We start from the raw sequence: 24,379 nt of genomic DNA, 5'->3' as shown, positions 1-24,379 counted from the left end.
ACGAGGCCCGTTGACACCAAACTGATAGTTAGTCAAGACAGTACAGGGATGACTGCATATGAACTGCATAAATGCACATTATTACACATATTACACATAATAATAATACCCCCGCCCAGGGTGGTCAGGTTTCGTTATTGTTATTGCTCAGCCTCTGAGGCAAAAAAACAAAATCACCCAATTTAATTATTTGTAAAACATCATTCTTACTTGTCTGTTATCTTAATATGTATTTATATATATGTATTTGAACACAATTTGAACTGAATAATATGGGACTTTCTTTTCTAAAAATAAGGAATGGTTTCGACCATGCTGGGTAGGGAATCAGCCACAGTTAGGAACCACACAAAGGAACAATCCCTTAAACATATCAAGTGAAACTGATGCGTAGCCGTTTGACCTGCATCATCAACTCAACATAAAAACTATTTGTACAACAGCCGAATGCAACGGGTCAGCAACCTGCGTCTCTTTAGCTCCTCTCCAGAGGCTCCATGCGGATTTATAAAAGTGGAAATGAATAACTGTTTTTCGTTTAAATTTTCATTTTTATTTATCATTATCATTATTCATCATTCAGTATTAGGGCCACATTGAGGAAAAAATAAATAAATCTGAGAATTCGAGAATAAAGTCGTAATATTACAAGAATAAAGTCAAAAGTTTACAAGAAAAAAAGTCGTAATATAATGAGTATAAAGTCAGAAGTTTAAGAGAAAAACGTCGTAGTATTATGAGAATAAAGTCATAATATTATATATTGGTAATTTTATGTGTTATTTTCTTTTTTTCTCGTAAAGTTATGACTTTATTCTGTAAATCTCAGATGTTTTTTCCCTCCATGTGGCCCTAATACTCTGTAGTACATTGTCACTTTGGCCCTCACTGCATTAAACTTATAAACCATATACTTAGACTATAAACTGTGTCACCTTCATCACAATGATCAAATGTTTTGCGGCTCCAGACATATTTTTTTTTGGAAAACAGGAAACAGGAAACATAAAACATGCATGCTTTCTGTTTTCTGTTTTATTTTCTTTGGAGCGAGCAGGAAGGTGAGTAACAAACTAAAACAGGAAACATAAAGCATGCATATTTTGTGTTTCCTGTTTTATTTTCTTACTCACCTTCCCGCTCGTTTCAGATTGCTTCACTTCCTGTCTCTGTGTGTCCGGATTGTCTGCCCTGCCCTGATTAGTCTCACCTGTCCCTCGTTAGCCCTGCAGTCACCTGACCTCCTGCTCACCTGTTCTCACTACTTATACTATCAGCTCAGAGGTCCTTTGTTCTGTGTCGGTGTTGTCTCTGTTGCTGCGAGGAGTTTGTTTGCCTATGATCTACCTCCTGTCCCTGCCTGCCTTGTGGACTCTCAGTCTGTAAGATCTTTTTTTTGTTACACTATTAAAGTAGCTTCATTAAATCTGCTGGTCTCTGAGTCTGTGTTTGGTTCCTCCATACCTGTCTTGCATCCATCAGCTGTGAACACCTTTACACCTGGCATTAAAATGAGAATAAAGTCATAAATTTGCGAGGAAAAAGTCGTAGTATTATGAGAATAAAGTCATAATGTTATAAAGTAGTAATTTTATGTTTTATTTTCTTTTTTTCTCGTAAAGTTCTGACTTTATTCTCATAAAGTTATGACTTTATTCTGTAAATCTCAGATTTTTTTCCCTCAATGTGGCCCTAATACTCCGTAGTACATTGTCTCTTTGGCCCTCACTGCATTAGACTTATATACTATATACTTAGACTATAAACTGTGTTACCTTCATCACAATGATCAAATGTTTTGCAGATCCAGACAGATTTTTTTTTTTTTTTCTTGCCTAAAATGGCTCTTTTGATAGTAAAGGTTGCTGACCCCTGACCTAGTTGATCAGTATTAACAATCATGTAATGTATCACTGACAAGGGCCATTGAGTACTTTTACTGTCGATACTTTAACAGTTTGCTGTTAATACTTGTGTGTACTTTGACTTCAGGAGTTTGAATGCAGAACTGGAGTACTTTAACTAGTTGAAATGGTACTTTTACTAAAAGTAAAGGATCAGAGTGCTACTTCTTCCACCACGGATTTGTTTGTTGTCAATCCAACATTTTCTTAACATTTCCCGCAATTCGCTTTGTATTTCATCAGTTTTTTCCGCTGATCATAGAATTTGCTTTTAAAATGAAATGAGAAGTGCAACTACACCAGACTGTATACCCCCAACGTCTGCAGAGGAAGAGAGTCTGCTGACATTAGTTCCTTTCGGTTCATTCCTACACAGGGCCACACTTTGTGGTAAAGGCGCTTTTGTACAAAGAGCCGCACCGCTTCAACAAAAGGAAACGTGAATTATTAAAGATAGTTATGGTTGGTAATTCCCTCGCGTATACCCAAACCCACAGTCACCCCTACACAGCCAATAGGGCAACTATAGAATAAAACTTTTCCATGAACTGTGCTGAGTCCCCCCTTTTGTTTCTGTACCATTCAGAGTGTATTCATGGAACATGCTGCTACTTTACTGATGGTGCACTCTCCCCAATAAGTAAAACTCATGAAATATTAACTGAAGGGAAGTATAAAATATTCAAGCTTGCTAAGTGCAGTCTGTCCGTCAGTATGAAAATGGAGTTCATCAGAGGTGGTGAAGTATACTGCACCACTTCAAGCCACCGCGTGATAAATAAATAAATCCCCCGATAAGTCGACCACAGTAGAGCTAGAAATGACTTACATTGTTCTATTCTTACTTTTCTTGTGTTGGAAAAGGATTTGCTTCGTGTCATGTGCTCTCTGCTTTGACAGTTTGTTTTAGAGAAGTAAACGCTTTCTGACCACTGTTGTTTAGTGGTCTGTAGAAATAAATGAAAGTCCCTTTCCCTGCTCTTTGTCAGGGAAGACCCCAGTGTCCTAAATTAGATTTCTAAAGAATCCGACAAACTCTGTCTCTTTTTACAGGTTTACGAAATGTAGCTGGTCGAACATCAAGCAAAAATAAATTTTTACAGTAAACAATTTTTTATATATATATACTTTATTTTTTCCCCTTATTTCGAGGTTGTTTTCGTATATGCAATTTACAGTTCGTAATTACAATAGTTTATAAACCAATTTTTAATTAGTTGAGCTATTAGATGAACACAATAAATACACTAGAGAAAACATCAGCATTCAAAATTGAAATAAAATAAAGAAATAAAGAAAAAAGAAGAAAATAAAAATTAAAAAAATAATACAAAGAGAAAAAAGTAGTAATAATAATAATAATAATAATAATAATAATAATAAATTAAATAAACAAATAAAAAAACTCAGGATTAACACTTGAGAACGATGACGTTTTTTAAGATAAATTGTAGGATAGTATATGCTCCACTTGCTCATGAAACCCATTGGATTGTCTTAAAAAATGCACTGTCATCAGGTTTAAAGGGTCGTTTCACCCAGATTAGAAAAATATCACATTTTCACAGTTCCCTCGAGGGGAGCTCCAACCATGTAGGTAGTTTTGGTTTAACTTGCCCGGGATTTGAGATATCGACCTCTGAGACTTCTGCTTTCACCCCCAAAAAGGGGAAATATACATCTCAAAACCTGGAGAAGTAAGACCTTTAAAATGTTCTACATGTCTAGAAACCATTACAGGTAAGAGGTGATGAAATGTGTTTTATTTATTTATCACTGGGGAACCAACCCCGTAAATCAGAATCTTGTTTATTGCCAGGTGTATCAGGTATACACTAGGAATTTGCTTTGGTTTGTTGGTGTAGAAATAAGCAGTAAAATTAAAATAATAAAAACAAGAAAAACAGCGCGCACCAACTCGCCGATGCAGCCGTAGTTGGCGTCATCTTGGATCTTGAAAACAAGACTATTAAAGGGACTCAATGTAAGAATCAGAAATCGCTTGTTAAGGCCATTACAACACACCAGACTGAACGTGATTGACAGGCATCATGTTGATTAACGTTAGCAATGTTAGCCAGCTAAAATATCACTGTATATGTATATCACATGTTTGGTTGTAATGTTGGTTTACCAAACAACCCCCAGCGTCACTCCACTCAGCCGCCGGGAAACAAGACGCGGGAAACCTCTGTTGGTGTTGAGGAGCTGAAGCATTTATTTCTGCACAAACTGTAACTTGCACTGTACATTCACTCAGGGCTGGACTGGGACAAAAAATCAGCCCTGGCATTTTGGCCCCGACCGGCCCCATCACCGGTTATCTGTGCTGTGTGTACCACGTTTTGTTGAAGGCTCTGTTCGAGGAAATCCCCTCAAATGTGGTTGTTTTGCATACTCGCCAACGAATTGTGACCCAGAGAGGAAACCAGGAGAGGGCGATGAAAAACGGGAGTCAACAACAACAACAGAGCGATTGGGCCAGCCCAGTGTCAATTAAGGAAAAGAAATGGGCCGATTTATCTGTTTTATGGGCCAAAAAAAAAAAGACATACGTCGGCCCAAAAGGACGTCGGCCCACCGGGAAAACGCACGGTATACCAGATGGCCAGTCCAGCCCTGCATTCACTTGATATTCTCAAAGCTAAACTAACTCTCGTTTTCTCACGCACTCGCCGTCGCTCTCTCTCTCTTGCTTCACCACTCACTTCCCACGTGCACACACACACACTCTTCACACTGGCTTAATCTCCTACAACACTAGTTTTCCACCCGACATCGGTCACATTTCTGTTTTGCAAGACGGACTTCACGAGATATAACTTTGTTTTTTTTTGTGCTTACGTGGAGTTTGTGTTGGAGTCTGAGTTGTGGTGGAGGCTGGTCGCTTGTTTGCGTTAGCGGACGCCATTTCTAACCAACCGTTAGCTATCGTTAGCTATCACTGTAGCTGCGCTGAAGAGAGTAGGCACACGCGCTTACATCCGCTGGGACACCGACATGAGTCCTTCACATAAAAAGCAGTCTACATGCTGATAGAGGAAACCCAGAAAGTCGCGGAAGGTCTACATTTTCAGGTTAGTTTACAATCTGTTCCCTCATTTGCAATAAAAAAACGATTTATAATTGTAAAAAGTTACATACAGTCCCTTTAATCTAAGTTTCTGAAAGCTGACATTTTGGAGATAACATCTTTCCCAGTGCCCTGCCTTTATCTGTAATATGGCTATATATACAGCATATACGTATATGTCCCCTTCTGTTGCCTTTATGGTCCTTTTATTATTCTGTTTTTCAACGGTCATGTGATCTCTAATACTAAAGCTATAGTATGTTACAAGAAAGAAGTGTTTTCGGCGAATCAAAGTGTTTTTCACTGTCGCTGCATCTTTTGTGACCAAACTACAGAAAAAAAGAGAAGGATATGAAAAATAGAGAAGGAAAATAAAAGTTGTAATGGAACGTCAGATTGTACAAAAGTGAAAGAGGACATAAAACTGAAATTTGCATTCAGATCATACTTCTGCTGAAACCGAGCATTTCCTTTCAAACACATGGCCCTGACCTAAGGAGAGCGGATAAGATCTATCTGACTGACTGTGGCTTTAATATCTTAACAACTACAGAATATATAATAAGGAGATGAAGATCAGAATCCATCAGATATTACTGATATCTGTCTTATTCACACCTCAAATGTCATGACAGTGTAAACTACCACGCAACTACAGTGGAAAGAAATGAGATCATACTTGCCGAGCACTCGCGCGATTGATTTGGCGCTGTATGAGCGCTGAAGGTGTTAACCACTGATGCACATGAAATACATCCAGAACCAGGCGTTGTAAAGATCACCAGCCCACACTTGTTGCCAAATATAAAACAGTCCACGCAAATCTAAACTAACTTGATTGAAATTTCATCCGAAAGCATTTTTAAAGTCTATCAGAATTAAAGGATTAGCACTCTCCAAAATGATTTGGCATTTTTTATATTTTACTTTGTGACAGAAGGGACAATATGACACAATACAAATATGTAATGTGTCGTCTATGGTATTTTACTGTCACCAAGACACATTCAGTTCAGTTGTGTCTTTGCTTGATAATTGTATGAACCACATTTACTTATATGCATTCGACAGGAAGACACACTTACCAGCACTGTGCACTGTATATGACATGAGTTTTGTGTTAACTTTATAATGCAAATAAGTAAAATATGGGAAATAAAAACACAGGTGATCTTAATGCCGTCATTAACTCGGATATTTTTCATAAATATTTTCTTTTGACCCATTTGTTTGGTTCTTTATTCTTCATGGTATCAAAATAAATGTGTGCAAAATGTCCAAAAAGATTTGATCATAAGTCCTAAGTTTAGTTTGCTTTTATATTCCTAAACTCGTACATGATATAAAAATGTACTTTTAAAGTATAGTTACATTATTAGTGACCACAGGGGAAAACGAGTGGGATGAGTGAGTAGGTGGTTTCTGAGGTTTCACTTTCCAGTCTCACAAAATTCCCTTGATCACAGGAAGCATGATGATGTGTGAGTCTGAAGAGTATTTAAGGCGATCCTCAACCTCTACTCATCACAGTTCTCCTCCTGTCAACAAACTCTGCTCTCTAGCTGCACTTGTTACAGCTCCTTTCTATCATCTTCACCACAAAGAACAAGATTTTGATCCTAGCACCAACTTGACCAAAGAGGAAACCAACAATGTCCAACATCATGAAAGTGTTTCTGCTCCTGGCTGTCATCGTCTGCATCTCTGAAGCCCAACGTAAGTTTTTTTTAATACTTTTTCCAGCATTTACAACTCTAACATAGACAACGTGAAGTTTGTTTTATACATGTGTATACATCTTGGTAGCTGTACAAAGAAATCTGTGCAGTGAAAAAGAAACTCCAATGAAATTAAATGATTTTTCTCCCCTTGTCTTTCCCTCTAGGCGACGATATGTCAGGAGAGCAGTGTCTCTGTCGACGTTTCAAGAATAAAATCAACGCGAGGAATAGCGTAAAGGACATCCAGATCTACCCAGCAACCATTTTCTGTGACAAAGTGGAGATTGTGTAAGATACACTAAAAATCTTTATGAATGTGGGGATGCAATAATGTGTCATGATTAGAAGATTATAATTTAGGAGGCTAATATCTCAGTAAACCTGGCACCCATACAACCTAGAATGGCGATTTAATCCAAGTCTGGCTTCAGTTGTAGTGAAAATTATAATGAACTGCTGCTAAAGCAACAATAACCTGCACATTCAAGGCACTTGTAGTCATCAGTCTACCTGCCTGAATCATTGATGTATCTACTATATTCAGTGAATAGAGTCACTTCACCCTGAGCTCACCTCTACTGTTCATTTCAACAGTGTCACCGCCAACAGCGGCCTTCGCTATTGCCTGAACCCCAAGCTGAAGACGGTGCAGAAACTCATGGCTTCCATCATGTGAGTATATTTACAGACGTGAATCTGAGCCTGAATACCCAGCTACTAATATTCATCTTTCAGTGAATCTCCATATTTGATAGAAACAACAGTAATGAGTGACATAATGCATTCTCCACAACGTGTCTAATGTGTGTTCTCCTGCTTTTATTGTCATTTCCAGGAAACCTAAAACCTCTACTACAGCCAGACCAACTGAGGTCACTTCCGCCTCAGGCAGCACCGACACAGCTCGCTTCTGACTCTTTATCTCCTCGGATCAGTAAGAAGAAGCTCAGATGACCTCCAACCCCCCCACAAAGAAAGACACCTCAACTATGCTGACATTTTTTTGTCTATTTATCTTCTATTTATACTGATGTGCACTTACAGTATATCTCTGTTCTATTTTATTTTCCTTTTATCTGTAATTGTAAATAGATTAATGTGTTGTGAACCAAGTTTTAGTGTTTTTTTATAATAAAAAAAAGAAAAAAATCAATGAACCACTGAGTGCTTGTTTTCTGTTTCAAGTCTGATACTGTTTGTGTCCTATATTTCAACAGTGCCACCTTGTGGTTCAGAGCTGCCAATGTAAGAAATACAGTTGATATGTCAGGTTACATATGCTGTGATCTCATGCAGAATTAGGTTGCCAGCGTAGACTTTATATAGTATAGATCAGGGGTCTGCAACCTGCGACTCAAGGAGCCACATGCAACTCTTTAGCTCCTCTCCAGAGGATCCCTGGGGATTTTTTAAAATGTAAATGAATAACTGTTTTTTGTTTACATTTTCATTTTTATTTATCATTGTTGTAGGTCTATGGTACGACGGTACCTCAAGGCTGTTAAAGGGACTCAATGTAAGAATCAGAAATCGCTTGTTAAGAGTGACACCTGTGGCCGTTACAACACACCAGACTGATCGTGATTGACATCATGTTGATTAACGTTAGCAACGTTAGCCAGCTAAAATATAACTGTATACGTATATCACATGCTTGGTTGTAATGTTGGCTTACCAAACAACCCCCACCATCACTCCAATCAGCCGCCGGGAAACAAGACGCGGGAAACCTCTGTTGGTGTTGAGGAGCTGAAGCATTTATTTCTGCACAAACTGTAACTTGCACTGTACATTCACTCAGGGCTGGACTGGGACAAAAAATCAGCCCTTGCATTTTGTCCCCGACCGGCCCCATCACCGGTTATCTGTGCTGTGTGTACCACGTTTTGCTGAAGGCTCTGTTCGAGGAAATCCCCTCGAATGTGGTTGTTTTGCATACTCGCCAACCTTGAGACCTCAAAAATATGGAAGATTTAAAACCAAAGCGGGGGGTCTGGTGGTCGTCCCCCAGAAAAATTAGAGTTTCAGAGACTTTGTTTCCTGAATTCTGGTGACTTTAAAACAATGAAAATAACACAATAAGTACACTGCAACAGCATTTTTATGCTAAAACTTCTAATTTTACCTTTAAATCTCAGGAAAGAAAACTGAATAATTTGCCCCTCTGGCATAAACTTTGCATCTGAATATCTAGAATAAACTAATATTGATCAGTTATAATTAATTTTTTTTTGCCCCTGCTGTCCCTTTTTTAGGATTACACATGCTGTACACTGCCAGAAACAGGTTTAAAAAAAGTAAATTTGATATAAATTGGGAGAAATATGAATTGTGACCCAGAGAGGAAACCAGGAGAGGGCGATGAAAAACGGGAGTCAACAACAACAACAGAGCGATTGGGCCAGCCCAGTGTCAATTAAGGAAAAAAAAAATGGGCCGATTTATCTGTTTTATGGGCCAAAAAAAAAAAAGACATACGTCGGCCCAAAAGGACGTTGGCCCACCGGGAAAACTCACGGTATGCCAGATGGCCAGTCCAGCCCTGCATTCACTTGATATTCTCAAAGCTAAACTAACTCTCGTTTTCTCACGCACTTGCCGTCGCTCGCTCTCTCTTGCTTCACCACTCACTTCCCACGTGCACACACACACAAACTCTTCACACTGGCTTAATTACAACACTAGTTTTCCCCCCGACATCGGTCACATTCCTGTTTTGCAAGATGGACTTCACGAGATATAACTTTGTTTTTTTTGTGCTTCCGTGGAGTTTGTGTTGGAGTCTGAGTTGTGGTGGAGGCTGGTCGTTTGTTTGCGTTAGCGGACGCCATTTCTAACCAACTGTTAGCTATCGTTAGCTATCACTGTAGCTGGGCTGAAGAGAGTAGGCACACGCGCTTACATCCGCTGGGACACCGACGTGAGTCCTACACATAAAAAGCAGTCTACAGGCTGATAGAGGAAACCCAGAAAGTCGCGGATGGTCTACATTTTTAGGTTGGTTTAAAATCTGTTCCCTCATTTGCAATAAAAAAAACGATTTATACTTGTAAAAAGTTACATACAGTCCCTTTAATCTAAGTTTCTGAAAGCTGACATTTTGGAGATAACATCTTTCCCAGTGCCCTGCCTTTATCTGTAATATGGCTATATATACAGTATATATATATATATGTCACCTTCTGTTGCCTTTATGGTCCTTTATCATTCTGTTTTTTAACGGTCATGTGATCTCTAATACTTGTCATTAGAAATGGAAAGCTATATGTTACAAGAAAGCGGTGTTTTCGGCAGAATCTAAGTGTTTTTCACTGTCGTTGCATCTTTTGTGGCAAAACTACAGAAGAAAAGAGAAGTATATCAAAAATAGAGAAGGAAAATAAAAGTTGAACTGGAACGTCACATTGTACAAAAGTGAACGAGGACATAAAACTGAAACTTGCATTTAGACCATACTTCTGCTGAAACCGAGCATTTCCTTTCAACCACATGGCCCTGACCTAAGGAGAGCGGATAAGATCTATCTGACTGACTGTGGCTTTAATATCTTAACAACTACAGAATATATAATAAGGAGATGAAGATCAGAATCCATCAGATATTACTGATATCTGTCTTATTCACACCTCAAATGTCATGACAGTGTAAACTACCACGCAACTACAGTGGAAAGAAATGAGATCATACTTGCCGAGCACTCGCGCGATTGATTTGGCGCTGTATGAGCGCTGAAGGTGTTAACCACTGATGCACATGAAATACATCCAGAACCAGGCGTTGTAAAGATCACCAGCCCACACTTGTTGCCAAATATAAAACAGTCCACGCAAATCTAAACTAACTTGATTGAAATTTCATCCGAAAGCATTTTTAAAGTCTATCAGAAATGGAGGATTAGCACTCTCCAAAATGATTTGGCATTTTTTATATTTTACTTTGTGACAGAAGGGGCAATATGTCACAATAAAAATATGTAATTTGTCATCTATGGTATTTTACTGTCACCAAGACACATTCAATTCAGTTGTGTCTTTGCTTGATAATTGTATGAACCACATGTACTTATATGCATTCGACAGGAAGACACACATACCAGCACTGTACACTGTATATGACATGAGTTTTGTGTTAACTTTATAATGCAAATAAGTAAAAAATGGGAAATAAAAACACAGGTGATCTAAATGCCGTCATTAACTCGGATATTTTTCATAAATATTTTCTTTTGACCCATTTGTTTGGTTCTTTATTCTTCATGGTATCAAAATAAATGTGTGCAAAATGTCCAAAAAGATTTGATCATAAGTCCTAAGTTTAGTTTGTTTTTATATTCCTAAACTCGTACATGATATTAAAATGTACTTTTAAAATCTAGTTACATTAGTGACCACAGGGGAAAACAAGTGGGATGAGTGAGTAGGTGGTTTCTGAAGTTTCACTTTCCAGTCTCACAAAATTCCCTTGATCACAGGAAGCATGATGATGTGTGAGTCTGAAGAGTATTTAAGGCGACCCTCAACCTCTACTCATCACAGTTCTCCTCCTGTCTACAAACTCTGCTCTCTAGCTGCACTTGTTACAGCTCCTTTCTATCATCTTCACCACAAAGAACAAGATTTTGATCCTAGCACCAGCTTGACCAAAGAGGAAACCAACAATGTCCAACATCATGAAAGTGTTTCTGCTCCTGGCTGTCATCGTCTGCATCTCTGAAGCCCAACGTAAGTTTTTTTTAATACTTTTTCCAGCATTTACAACTCTAACATAGACAACGTGAAGTTTGTTTTATACATGTGTATACATCTTGGTAGCTGTACAAAGAAATCTGTGCAGTGAAAAAGAAACTACAATAAAATTAAATTATTTTTCTCCCCTCGTCTTTCCCTCTAGGCGACGATATGTCAGGAGAGCAGTGTCTCTGTCGACGTTTCAAGAATAGAATCAACGGGAGGAATAGCGTAAAGGACATCCAGATCTACCCAGCAACCATCTTCTGTGACAAAGTGGAGATTGTGTAAGATACACTAAAAATCTTTAAGAATGTGGGGATGCAATAATGTGTCATGATTAGAAGATTATAATTTAGGAGGCTTATATCTCAGTAAACCTGGCACCCATACAACCTAGAATGCCGTTTTAATCCAAGTCTGGCCTCAGTTATAGTGAAAATTATAATGAACTGCTGCTAAAGCAACAATAACCTGCACATTCAAGGCACTTGTAGTCATCAGTCTACCTGCCTGAATCATTGATGTATCTGTTTATCTACTATATTCAGTGAATAGAGTCACTTCACCCTGAGCTCACCTCTACTGTTCATTTCAACAGTGTCACCGCCAACAGCGGCCTTCGCTATTGCCTGAACCCCAAGCTGAAGACGGTGCAGAAACTCATGGCTTCCATCATGTGAGTATATTTACAGACGTGAATCTGAGCCTGAATACCCAGCTAATAATATTCATCTTTCAGTGAATCTCCATATTTGATAGAAACAACAGTAATGAGTGACATGATGCATTCTCCACAACGTGTCTAATGTGTGTTCTCCTGCTTTTATTGTCATTTCCAGGAAACCTAAAACCTCTACTACAGCCAGACCAACTGAGGTCACTTCCGCCTCAGGCAGCACCGACACAGCTCGCTTCTGACTCTTTATCTCCTCGGATCAGTAAGAAGAAGCTCAGATGACCTCTAACCCCCCAACAAACAAAGGCACCTCAACTATGCTATGTAATTTTTTTGTCTATGTGTCTATTTATCTTCTATTTATACTGATGTGCACTTACAGTATATCTCTGTTCTATTTTATTTTCCTTTTATCTGTAATTGTAAATAGATTAATGTGTTGTGAACCAAGTTTTAGTGTTTTTTATAATAAAAAAAAGAAAAAAATCAATGAACCACTGAGTGCTTGTTTTCTGTTTCAAGTCTGATACTGTTTGTGTCCTATATTTCAACAGTGCCACCTTGTGGTTCAGAGCTGCCAATGCAAGAAATACAGTTGATATGTCAGGTTACATATGCTGTGATCTCATGCAGAATTAGGTTGCCAGCGTAGACTTTATATAGTATAGATCAGGGGTCTGCAACCTGCGACTCTGGAGCCACATGAGGCTCTTTAGCTCCTCTCCAGAGGATCCCTGGGGATTTTTAAAAATGTAAATGAATAACTGTTTTTTATTTACATTTTCATTTTTATTTATCATTGTTGTAGGTCTATGGTACGACGGTACAACAAGGCTGTTAAAGGGACTCAATGTAAGAATCAGAAATCGCTTGTTAAGAGTGACACCTGTGGCCGTTACAACACACACCAGACTGATCGTGATTGACATCATGTTGATTAACGTTAGCAATGTTAGCCAGCTAAAATATCACTGTATATGTATATCACATGCTTGGTTGTAATGTTGGCTTACCAAACAACCCCCACCGTCACTCCACTCAGCCGCCGGGAAACAAGACGCGGGAAACCTCTGTTGGTGTTGAGGAGCTGAAGCATTTATTTCTGCACAAACTGTAACTTGCACTGTACATTCACTCAGGGCTGGACTGGGACAAAAAAAAAATTAGAGTTTCAGAGACTTTGTTTCCTGAATTCTGGTGACTTTAAAACAATGGAAATAACACAATAATAAGTATACTGCAACAGCATTTTTATGTTAAAACTTCTAATTTTACCTTTAAATCTCAGGAAAGAAAACTGAATAATTCGCCCCTCTGGCATAAACTTTACATGTGAATATCTAGCATAAACTAATATTCATCAGTTATAATTCATTTGTTTTTCCCCTGCTGTCCCTTTTTTAGGATTACACATGCTGTACACTGCCAGAAACAGGTTAAAAAAAAAAGTAAATTTGATATAAATTGGGAGAAATACGAATTGTGACCCAGAGAGGAAACCAGGAGATGGCGATGAAAAACGGGAGTCAACAACAACAACAGAGCGATTGGGAAATTAAGGAAAAGAAATGGGCCGATTTTTCTGTTTTATGGGCCAAAAAAAAAAAGACATACATCGGCCCAAAAGGACGTCGGCCCACCGGGAAAACGCACGGTATGCCAGATGGCCAGTCCAGCCCTGCATTCACTTGATATTCTCAAAGCTAAACTAACTCTCGTTTTCTCCCGCACTTACCGTCGCTCGCTCTCTCTATCTTCACCACTCACTTCCCACGTGCACACACACGCAATCTTCACACTGGCTTAATCTCCTACAACATTAGTTTTCCCCCCGACATCGGTCACATTTCTGTTTTGCAAGACGGACTTCACGAGATATAACTTTGGTTTTTTTTTGTGCTTCCGTGGAGTTTGTGTTGGAGTCTGAGTTGTGGTGGAGGCTGGTCGTTTGTTTGCGTTAGCGGACGCCATTTCTAACCAACCGTTAGCTATCGTTAGCTATCACTGTAGCTGCGCTGAAGAGAGTAGGCACACGCGCTTACATCCGCCGGGACACCGACGTGAGTCCTACACATAAAAAGCAGTCTACAGGCTGATAGAGGAAACCCAGAAAGTCGCGGAAGGTCTACATTTTTAGGTTAGTTTAAAATCTGTTCCCTCATTTGCAATAAAAAAAACGATTTATACTTGTAAAAAGTTACATACAGTCCCTTTAATCTAAGTTTCTGAAAGCTGACATTTTGGAGATAACATCTTTCCCAGTGCCCTGCCTTTATCTGTAATATGGCTATATATACAGTGTATATATGTAACCTTCTGTTGCCTTTATGGTCCTTTATCATTCTGTTTTTTAAAGGTCATGGGATCTCTAATACTTGTCTTTACAAATGGAAAGCTATAGTATGTTACAAGAAAGCGGTGTTTTCTGCAGAATCTAAGTGTTTTTCACTGTCGTTGCATCTTTTGTGGCCAAACTACAGAAGAAAAGAGAAGGATATCAAAAATAGAGAAGGAAAATAAAAGTTGTAATGGAACGTCACATTGTACAAAAGTGAACGAGGACATAAAACTGAAACTTGCATTTAGACCATGCTTTCTGCTGAAACCGAGCATTTCCTTTCAACCACATGGCCCTGACCTAAGGAGGGTGGATAAGTCATGTGACAATATGACACAATAAAAATATGTAATATGTCATCTATGGTATTTTACTGTCACCAAGACACATTCAGGTCAGTTGTGTAGAATGTAAAAACTTTTGGACCAAAAATTATGCAGGAAATTAATATTGCACAATTATGAACAATTTGCCAACAATAATACTATGCCTCACACGGGGCACCAAAATGTAGGGATTTGGCAGTAACAGGTTTGGTTATTAGCAAATTAATTAATAAATAATAATAGAATTATTAATATTAATAAAAATTATCAATAAACATTAATAATAAACGGGGCACCACCCTGGAATCAGGGACCAATAACCACAATGTTAATATAATCTCATAAATATACTAAACTATCAATTCGGAACGTTGATTAATAATTAAATTACTAACTATAACCAAAATGGATAGTAAAGGTTGAAGGATATCGGAGTTCCTGACATAGCAGAGGTTGGCATTATTCACTCTTGTACAACATTAAACAGACCAGCATGTATATTCCACAAACATTTATTTACAAGATAATAAAGGTTTAAAACACAATATTAATCTAACTAAATAACTAAACTAAGCAAACCAAACAAAGTGTGTGAGCATGTGTGCGTGTGTGTGTGTGTGTGTGTGTGTGTGTGTGTGTGTGTGTGTGTGTGGGTGTGTGTGTGTGTGTGTGTGTGTGAGAGAGAGAGAGAGAGAGAGAGAGAGAGAGAGAGAGAGACAGACAAGATGGCTTCAGGCGAGCACTGTAAAACTACAAAGATGGCGGGATCAAAGATGGCTGCCAACATGGCCTCTTCGTTCTTCGGAACGCATGTGCTCAGAAAGGACAGAGAGGGGGGTGATATGGGGGTTAACATTATCTGAAGCTGTATGTTTATGTTTAACTAATTCACAGTTTCTGTATGTGATCTTAATGTGTGTCAGATAATGCAGTGGGTTAGAAAAGATGGTTAGTTTGCATGCAAGACCTTGTCTATGTGAAGCATAAACTAAACACATCAGATGTGGCGAAGCCAGCTACCCAAATATCATAACTACAAATAATATCCCAACAGTCAAACTCAATGAATAACATTAAACCAAATCAATACAAGTACATTCTGGAAATCAAAGTTGAACAGTCTTGCTCAGCCATGTGCAATTGCTACTGCTAAGGTAAGCCCAGTACGTTACCAATCCATGGAAGAAAAGGGTTTGTAATTCCATGTGCTGAAGTTGTGGTTCCAAGTCAAAGATGTCGTCTTTGCTGTGCTCAAATCAAGTTGTGCATATTGGAGGAAGCTGATCACTCCAATACTTCTTCCCAGCAGCTTGATAGCTTGGTGCTAACTTCCTTGCGGTTGTTGCTTGAAGTTAGTTGGTAAAAAGGCAGGCTCTCGTCCTGTGCCTTAGAAGATCCTTGTGTTCCTATGGCTGTTTCCTAACAGGTCATAGATCAGAGAGCTTAGGTGGGGAGAGCAGCAGCTCACCCCTGCAGGTCAGCAAAGGTGAGAAGAAAGAGCAGAAAGAGCAGGAACAAAGAGATTCCTCTGGTTTTGTCCTGGGTGAATTTCACACCTATGTGTGAATGCTACAGTAGCCAATGGCTACTGAGCTGAGTCCTCAGCCAATGGCTACTGAGCTGAGCTCAGTCCATGGGTCAAGGATCATGTTACTGAGTTCATGTGGTCATTTGCCACCAGTCACATTGGTGGGTCCCTACAAAAGTCATATTACAATAATAAAGTCGTAGGTTTACGAGAAAAAAAGTCGTAATATTACAATAGTAAAGTCATAGGTTTACGAGTATAAAGTAATATTATAAAGTAGTAATTTTACGTCTTATTTTCTTTTTTTCTCGTAAAGTTATGACTTTATAATCATAATATTCAGATTTTTTTCTCGGAAAATTACAATTTATTTTTTAATTTTTATTTATCATTGTTGTAGGTCTATGGTATGGTAACATTTTCAATGTGTCCCAGTTTTTTTCCTGTTGCAGTGTATGTAAATAACATCAGCTGACAGGAAGTAAACATGGACCCAAACTGTTGCCTAGGAACGCAATTCCATTGCAATTCCGTTGCAATTCCGTTGAACTGCACTAAAACGGAGCGTTTCAGACAAAGGGTAAATACAGGCATATTCAGGCAGACAGTACGAGGAAAATAATTAGTTTTTTGAACATTACAGCATGTAAACATGTTCTATTAGAAACACAAAATACAAGTATGAACCTGAAAATGAGCACGATATGGGGCACATATGATGTGTACACACAGTTTTCTAGAGACTTGTGCATGTGTGCCCAGATTCACAATGGTTAAGATTTATAAAATATAACCAGGTGTATGTGTGCAGCTTTATACATCTGATGTTAAGAATGCATAGTTGTGAATCTACACAGAGTTCTATGCATCTGGCCCCTGGACTGCAGGGGATGGTGGTGATACAACTTTATTTATTTGTATCTGTTTTTGTAAATATATTCATGTATCGTGAACCAAGTTTATGCATTTTAGTGATTTCAATATTTATTTAATAATAAAAAAAAAATCTTAGGAGCATTGAGTACTGTTTGTTGTCCTATATCAACAGTGCCACCTTGTGGTTCAGGGCTGCTAATGCAAGAAACACAGTTTATATGTCAGGTTACATCCTGTGATCTCATGCAGAATTAGGTTACTTACTTACTTAGGCCTTTTACCCCTCTTGGGGAATAGGCCGTCAACAAGGCTCCTCCACCCATCTCTATCCTGGGCCTTTCTCTCCAGCTGGTTCCAGGTGTAGCCCGTTCTTTTGGTGTCTGCCTCGAGGTCTCAGCACCAGGTGTTCTTTGGACCTTCCTCTTTTCCTTTTTTCCTTGCGGGTTCCAGGATAAAGCTTGCCTGGTGTTGTTTGTTGTAGGCTTACGGAGTGTGTGACCTAGCCATTTCCAGCATCTTTTGGGGATTTCTTCATCTGCCAAAGCTTGTTGTTGTTGTTTTTGTTTATGGTGTCAGGCCATCGAATCTGGAGAATCTTTCTCAAACATGTGTTGATGAATGTCTGCACGTTCTTGGTGGTCATCACAGTTGTTCTCCATGTCTCTGATCTGAACAATAACACAGGTGTTAAATAGCCTGACCTTGGTTTGGTTCTTTTGAGTTCCAGATGTTGTGTAGCTGTATAAATGCTGTTCTTGCTTTGACGATTCTTGTTATTACATCAGCATCTGTGCCACCCTGCTCGTCGATGATGCTCCTAAGGTAGTTGAAGGATGTTATTTTTTCCAATGCGCTGTACCTTCTAGCGTGACTGGGTCAGTGCTGGTGGTGCCGGTCTTTAGGATTTTGGTCTTGCCCTTGTGAATGTTGAGGCCAACTTGTGCAGAGGTTGTTGCTACGGTGTTGGTCTTCTCCTGCATTTGCTGTTGAGTGTGAAATAGTAGTGCAAGGTCATTTCTAACCAACTGTTAGCTATCGTTGGCTATCACTGTAGCTGCACTGAAGAGAGTAGGCACTCGCGCTTACATCCGCTGAGACACCGACCTGAGTCCTTCACATAAAAAGCAGTCTACAGGCTGATAGAGGAAACCCAGAAAGTCGCGGAAGGTCTACATTTTTAGGTTAGTTTAAAATCTGTTCCCTCATTTGCAATAAAAAAAACGATTTATAATTGTAAAAAGTTACATACAGTCCCTTTAATCTAAGTTTCTGAAAGCTGACATTTTGGAGATAACATCTTTCCCAGTGCCCTGCCTTTATCTGTAATATGGCTATATATACAGTATATATGTCACCTTCTGTTGCCTTTATGGTCCTTTATCATTCTGTTTTTTAACGGTCATGTGATCTCTAATACTTGTCATTACAAATGGAAAGCTATAGTATGTTACAAGAAAGCGGTGTTTTCTGCAGAATCTAAGTGTTTTTCACTGTCGGTGCATCTTTTGTCGCCAAACTACAGAAGAAAAGAGAAGGATATCAAAAATAGAGAAGGAAAATAAAAGTTGTAATGGAACGTCACATTGTACAAAAGTGAAAGAGGACATGAAACTAATACTGGCATTTAGACCATGCTTTCTGCTGAAACCGACCATTTCCTTTCAACCACATAGCCGTGACCTAAGGAGGGCAGATAAGTCATGGAACAATATGACACAATAAAAATATGTAATTTGTCCTCTATGGTATTTTACTTTCACCAAGACACATTCAGTTCAGTTGTGTCTTTGCTTGATAATTGTATGAACCACATTTACTTATATGCATTCGACAGGAAGACACACTTACCAGCACTGCACACTGTATATGACATGAGTTTTGTGTTAACTTTATAATGCAAATATGAAAAAATGGGAAATAAAAACACAGGTGATCTTAATGCCGTCATTAACTCGGATATTTTTCATAAATATTTTCTTTTGACCCATTTGTTTGGTTCTTTATTCTTCATGGTATCAAAATAAATGTGTGCAAAATGTCCAAAAAGATTTGATCATAAGTCCTAAGTTTAGTTTGTTTTTATATTCCTAAACTCGTACATGATATTAAAATGTACTTTTAAAATCTAGTTACATTAGTGACCACAGGGGAAAACGAGTGGGATGAGTGAGTAGGTGGTTTCTGAAGTTTCACTTTCCAGTCTCACAAAATTCCCTTGATCACAGGAAGCATGATGATGTATGAGTCTGAAGAGTATTTAAGGCGACCCTCAACCTCTACTCATCACAGTTCTCCCCTCCTGTCTACAAACTCTGCTCTCTAGCTGCACTTGTTACAGCTCCTTTCTATCATCTTCACCACAAAGAACAAGATTTTGATCCTCGCACCAGCTTGACCAAAGAGGAAACCAACAATGTCCAACATCATGAAAGTGTTTCTGCTCCTGGCTGTCATCGTCTGCATCTCTGAAGCCCAACGTAAGTTTTTTTTAATACTTTTTCCAGCATTTACAACTCTAACATAGACAACGTGAAGTTTGTTTTATACATGTGTATACATCTTGGTAGCTGTACAAAGAAATCTGTGGAGTGAAAAAGAAACTCCGATAAATTAAATGATTTTTCTCCCCTTGTCTTTCCCTCTAGGCGACGATATGTCAGGAGAGCGGTGTCTCTGTCGACGTTTCAAGAATAGAATCAACGGGAGGAATAGCGTAAAGGACATCCAGATCTACCCAGCAACCATCTTCTGTGACAAAGTGGAGATTGTGTAAGATACACTAAAAATCTTTAAGAATGCGGGGATGCAATAATGTGTCATGATTAGAAGATTATAATTTAGGAAGCTAATATCTCAGTAAACCTGGCACCCATACAACCTAGAATGCCGTTTTAATCCAAGTCTGGCTTCAATTGTAGTGAAAATTATAATGAACTGCTGCTAAAGCAACAATAACCTGCACATTCAATGCACTTGTAGTCATCAGTCTACCTGCCTGAATCATTGATGTATCTGTTTATCTACTATATTCAGTGAATAGAGTCACTTCACCCTGAGCTCACCTCTACTGTTCATTTCAACAGTGTCACTGCCAACAGCGGCCTTCGCTATTGCCTGAACCCCAAGCTGAAGACGGTGCAGAAACTCATGGCTTCCATCATGTGAGTATATTTACAGACGTGAATCTGAGCCTGAATACCCAGCTACTAATATTCATCTTTCAGTGAATCTCCATATTTGATAGAAACAACAGTAATGAGTGACATGATGCCTTCTCCACAACGTGTCTAATGTGTGTTCTCCTGCTTTTATTGTCATTTCCAGGAAAACCTAAAACCTCTACTACAGCCAGACCAACTGAGGTCACTTCCGCCTCAGGCAGCACCGACACAGCTCGCTTCTGACTCTTTATCTCCTCGGAGCAGTAAGAAGAAGCTCAGATGACCTCCAACCCCCCCACAAACAAAGGCACCTCAACTATGCTATGTAATTTATTTGTCTATGTGTCTATTTATCTTCTATTTATACTGATGTGCACTTACAGTATATATCTGTTCTATTTTATTTTCCTTTTATCTGTATTTGTAAATAGATGAATGTGTTGTGAACCAAGTTTTATGTTCATTTTAGTGTTTTTTTTTATAATAAAAAAAAAAAATCAATGAACCACTGAGTGCTTGTTTTCTGTTTCAAGTCTGATACTGTTTGTGTCCTATATTTCAACAGTGCTACCTTGTGGTTCAGAGCTGCCAATGCAAGAAATACAGTTGATATGTCAGGTTACATATGCTGTGATCTCATGCAGATTTAGGTTGCAAGCATAGACTTTATATAGTATAGATCAGGGGTCTGCAACCTGCGACTCCGGAGCCACATGAGGCTCTTTAGCTCCTCTCCAGTGGCTCCCTGGGGATTTTTAAAAATGGAAATGAATAACTGTTTTTTGTTTACTTTTTTATTTATCATTGTTGTAGGTCTATGGTACGGTAACATTCAAAATGTGTCCCAGTTTTTTTCCTGTTGCAGTGTATGTAAATAACATCAGCTGACAGGAAGTAAACATGGGCCCAAACTGTTGCCTAGCAACGCAATTCCGTTGCAATACCGTTGAACTGCACTAAAACGGAGCGTTTCAGACAGAAGGTAAATACAGGGATATTCAGGCAGACAGTACGAGGAAAATAATTAGTTTTTTGAGCATTACAGCATGTAAACATGTTCTAGTAGAAACACAAAATACAAGTATGAACCTGAAAATGAGCACGATATGGGGCCTTTAATGCATTTTGTATAAATGATGTGAACACACAGTTTTCTAGAGACTTGTGCATGTGTGCCCAGATTCACAATGGTTAAGATTTATAAAATATAACCAGGTGTATGTGTGCAGCTTTATACATCTGATGTTAAGAATGCATAGTTGTGAATCTACACAGAGTTCTATGCATCTGGCCCCTGGACTGCAGGGGATGGTGGTGATACAACTTTATTTATTTGTATCTGTTTTTGTAAATATATTCATGTATCGTGAACCAAGTTTATGCATTTTAGTGATTTCAATATTTATTTAATAATAAAAAAAAAATCTTAGGAGCATTGAGTACTGTTTGTTGTCTTATATCAACAGTGCCACCTTGTGGTTCAGGGCTGCTAATGCAAGAAACACAGTTTATATGTCAGGTTACATCCTGTGATCTCATGCAGAATTAGGTTTCTTACTCACTTCGGCCTTTTACCCCTCTTGGGGAGTCGGCCGTCAACAAGGCTTCTCCACCCGTCTCTATCCTGGGCCTTTCTCTCCAGCTGGTTCCAGGTGTAGCCCGTTCTTTTGGTGTCTGCCTCGAGGTCTCGGCACCAGGTGTTCTTTGGACCTTCCTCTTTTCCTTTTTTCTTTGCGGGTTCCAGGATAAAGCTTGCCTGGTGTTGTTTGTTGTAGGCTTACGAAGTGTGTGACCTAGCCATTTCCAGCATCTTTTGGGGATTTCTTCATCTGCCAAAGCTTGTTGTTGTTGTTGTTTACGGTGTCAGGCCATCGAATCTGGAGAATCTTTCTCAAACATGTGTTGATGAATGTCTGCACTTTCTTGGTGGTCATCACAGTTGTTCTCCATGTCTCTGATCTGGACAATAACACAGGCGTTAAATAGCCTGACCTTGGACTGGTTCTTTTGAGTTGCAGATGTTGTGTAGCTGTATAAATGCTGTTGTTGCTTTGACGATTCTTGTTCTTACATCAGCATCTGTGCCGCCCTGCTCGCCGATGATGCTCCCGAGGTAGTTGAAGGATGTTATTTCTTCCAATGCACTATACCTTCTAGTGTGACTGGGTCAGTGCTGGTTGTGCCGGTCTTTAGGATTTTGGTCTTGCCCTTGTGAATGTTGGGGCCAACTTGTGCAGAGGTTGTTGCTATGGTGTTGGTCTTCTCCTGCATTTGTTGTTGAGTGTGCAATAGTAGTGCCAGGTCATCTGCAAAGTGTAAGTCATTATAGCTTAGAATTAGGTTGCCAAGCATTAAATATCAGAGGGAGTTGCTCTCTAAGGTGTCTTTTTGGCACAATTAATGAGTCTTACTAGTACTTACATGTATCAGATAATAGAGGACACCAAAGCTGCAGGGTGACTCTGAGATTACAGGGTCAATAACCTGCCAGCACCATGTGATCCCTCTCAACTCACTGACAGGGGCGGCTCAGATCAGATGATTCTCATAGGCTGTAATGCTCTGCACACACACACACACACACACACACATACACACACTCAATTTTGAAATAAAATAATTAGATTAGTGACAGAAAGTACTTTACTCAAGTACTGCAACTGCTTAAGTTCAATTTTGAGCTAGGCTATTGTACTTTATACAAGGAGTATTTCCATTTCCTGCTACTTCATACTTCTACTCGACTACATCTCAGAGGCAAATACTGTACTTTTTACTCCACTACATTTATAGCTTTATAACTTTAGATACTTTCCAGATTCAGACTGATAATACAATATATAATCAACGAATAAATATTGATATATCGATAAGACTTTACTGATTAACGCAATCTATCTATCGGAGGTTGTAGCAGGCTCAGTTTTAAAGCAGTGAAGATGAAGCTAAGGAATCCATCGGTATCAACCATGTCATACTAGCTTGTTGCAAAGGAGGTTAAATAACGCTCCAAACTTACGCCAACTTTTGGTGAGGAAAAACTGACATGGCCATTTTCAAAGGGGTCCCTTGACCTCTGACCTCAAGATATGTGAATGTAAATGGGTTCTATGGGTACCCACGAGTCTCCCCTTTACAGACATGCCCACTTTATGATAATCACATGCAGTTTGGGGGCAAGTCATAGTCAAGTCAGCACACTGACACACTGACAGCTGTTGTTGCCTGTTGGGCTGCAGTTTGCCATATATATATATATATATAATTATTTTTTAATATAGATTTTTTTAATATATTTATTTAAAAATATATACATATATTTATATTTATATATGTATGTTTATATATAAGTATATAAACATACATATATTTTTTAATATATATGTATATATTTATTTAAATATATACATTTATTTAAATATATATATATTTTTTATTTTTATTTTTTTATTATATAGTTTATTGTATTATAAAATTTTGAATGCAGGACTATTATTTATATATATATAAATAGATATATATTTATATGTTTTTAAATATATATACATACATATATATTTATGTTTTTAAATATATATATATGTTTTTAAATATATACACATATTTATATATATATATATATATATATATATATATATTTTATTTTTTTTATTTGTTCTTTATTTTTTATTTTTTAAATACTACATTTTGAATACATAACTTTTATTTATACATATATGTTTTTAAATATATATATTTATTTAAAAATATATACATATATTTATATATTTATATTTATTATTTTATTTATATTTTTATTTTATTTTTTATATATACTAAAATTTTGAATGCAGGACTTTAACTTGTAACAGCTGAGTTCTTCTTCCACCACTGCTTGTTGGTATATTGTTGTGGTACTTAAACATTACCTTAACATTGCACCACAAAACAGGCTGCAGGGCTTTAAGTCTGGCATGATGATGATGATCATGATGATGATGATGATGATCATGATGATGATGATGATGATGTTAATGATGATGATGATGATGATGATGAATACTTCC

At 38.2% G+C, this 24,379-nt stretch overlaps 4 protein-coding genes and 1 long non-coding RNA gene across 6 annotated transcripts in view; 3 read left to right on the top strand and 2 right to left on the bottom strand.

The window, feature by feature from the left end:
• Window positions 1-24,379, bottom strand: part of tmem126a (transmembrane protein 126A) — a 592,581-nt gene that overhangs the window by 409,842 nt on the left and 158,360 nt on the right. The window lies entirely within an intron of this gene.
• Window positions 1,223-7,825, top strand: LOC141775778 (C-X-C motif chemokine 10-like). Of its 2 annotated transcripts, none has more exons than XM_074649456.1 (5): window positions 1,223-1,382; window positions 6,540-6,693; window positions 6,863-6,986; window positions 7,293-7,370; window positions 7,534-7,825. In XM_074649456.1, exons 2-5 carry the CDS (start codon window positions 6,630-6,632, stop codon window positions 7,610-7,612), a joined length of 345 nt encoding a protein of 114 aa, XP_074505557.1. In that variant the 5' UTR covers window positions 1,223-1,382; window positions 6,540-6,629; the 3' UTR covers window positions 7,613-7,825. The 2 variants fall into 2 exon arrangements, with proteins under 2 accessions (XP_074505557.1, XP_074505558.1); XM_074649457.1 differs by having other exon boundaries at window positions 1,229-1,382; window positions 6,582-6,693.
• On the top strand, window positions 11,227-12,444 carry LOC141775777 (C-X-C motif chemokine 10-like). Its single transcript, XM_074649454.1, has 4 exons — window positions 11,227-11,419; window positions 11,589-11,712; window positions 12,027-12,104; window positions 12,268-12,444. The coding sequence occupies exons 1-4, from the start codon at window positions 11,356-11,358 to the stop codon at window positions 12,344-12,346; spliced, it is 345 nt and encodes a 114-aa protein (XP_074505555.1). The 5' UTR covers window positions 11,227-11,355; the 3' UTR covers window positions 12,347-12,444.
• On the top strand, window positions 19,474-20,766 carry LOC141775779 (C-X-C motif chemokine 10-like). Its single transcript, XM_074649458.1, has 5 exons — window positions 19,474-19,649; window positions 19,818-19,941; window positions 20,256-20,333; window positions 20,417-20,424; window positions 20,497-20,766. The coding sequence occupies exons 1-5, from the start codon at window positions 19,586-19,588 to the stop codon at window positions 20,574-20,576; spliced, it is 354 nt and encodes a 117-aa protein (XP_074505559.1). The 5' UTR covers window positions 19,474-19,585; the 3' UTR covers window positions 20,577-20,766.
• On the bottom strand, window positions 20,778-24,376 carry LOC141775780 (uncharacterized). Its single transcript, XR_012595683.1, has 3 exons — window positions 24,242-24,376; window positions 22,755-22,895; window positions 20,778-22,639 (listed from the first exon to the last, which is right to left on the bottom strand). It is a non-coding gene; the product is annotated as an uncharacterized LOC141775780 (long non-coding RNA).

The sequence above is a fragment of the Sebastes fasciatus genome, chromosome 10, assembly GCF_043250625.1.
Source record: "Sebastes fasciatus isolate fSebFas1 chromosome 10, fSebFas1.pri, whole genome shotgun sequence".
Lineage (NCBI taxonomy): Eukaryota > Metazoa > Chordata > Actinopteri > Perciformes > Sebastidae > Sebastes > Sebastes fasciatus.
Note: the sequence above shows the minus strand (reverse complement) of the source record. Positions and strands in the feature narration are given on the sequence as shown.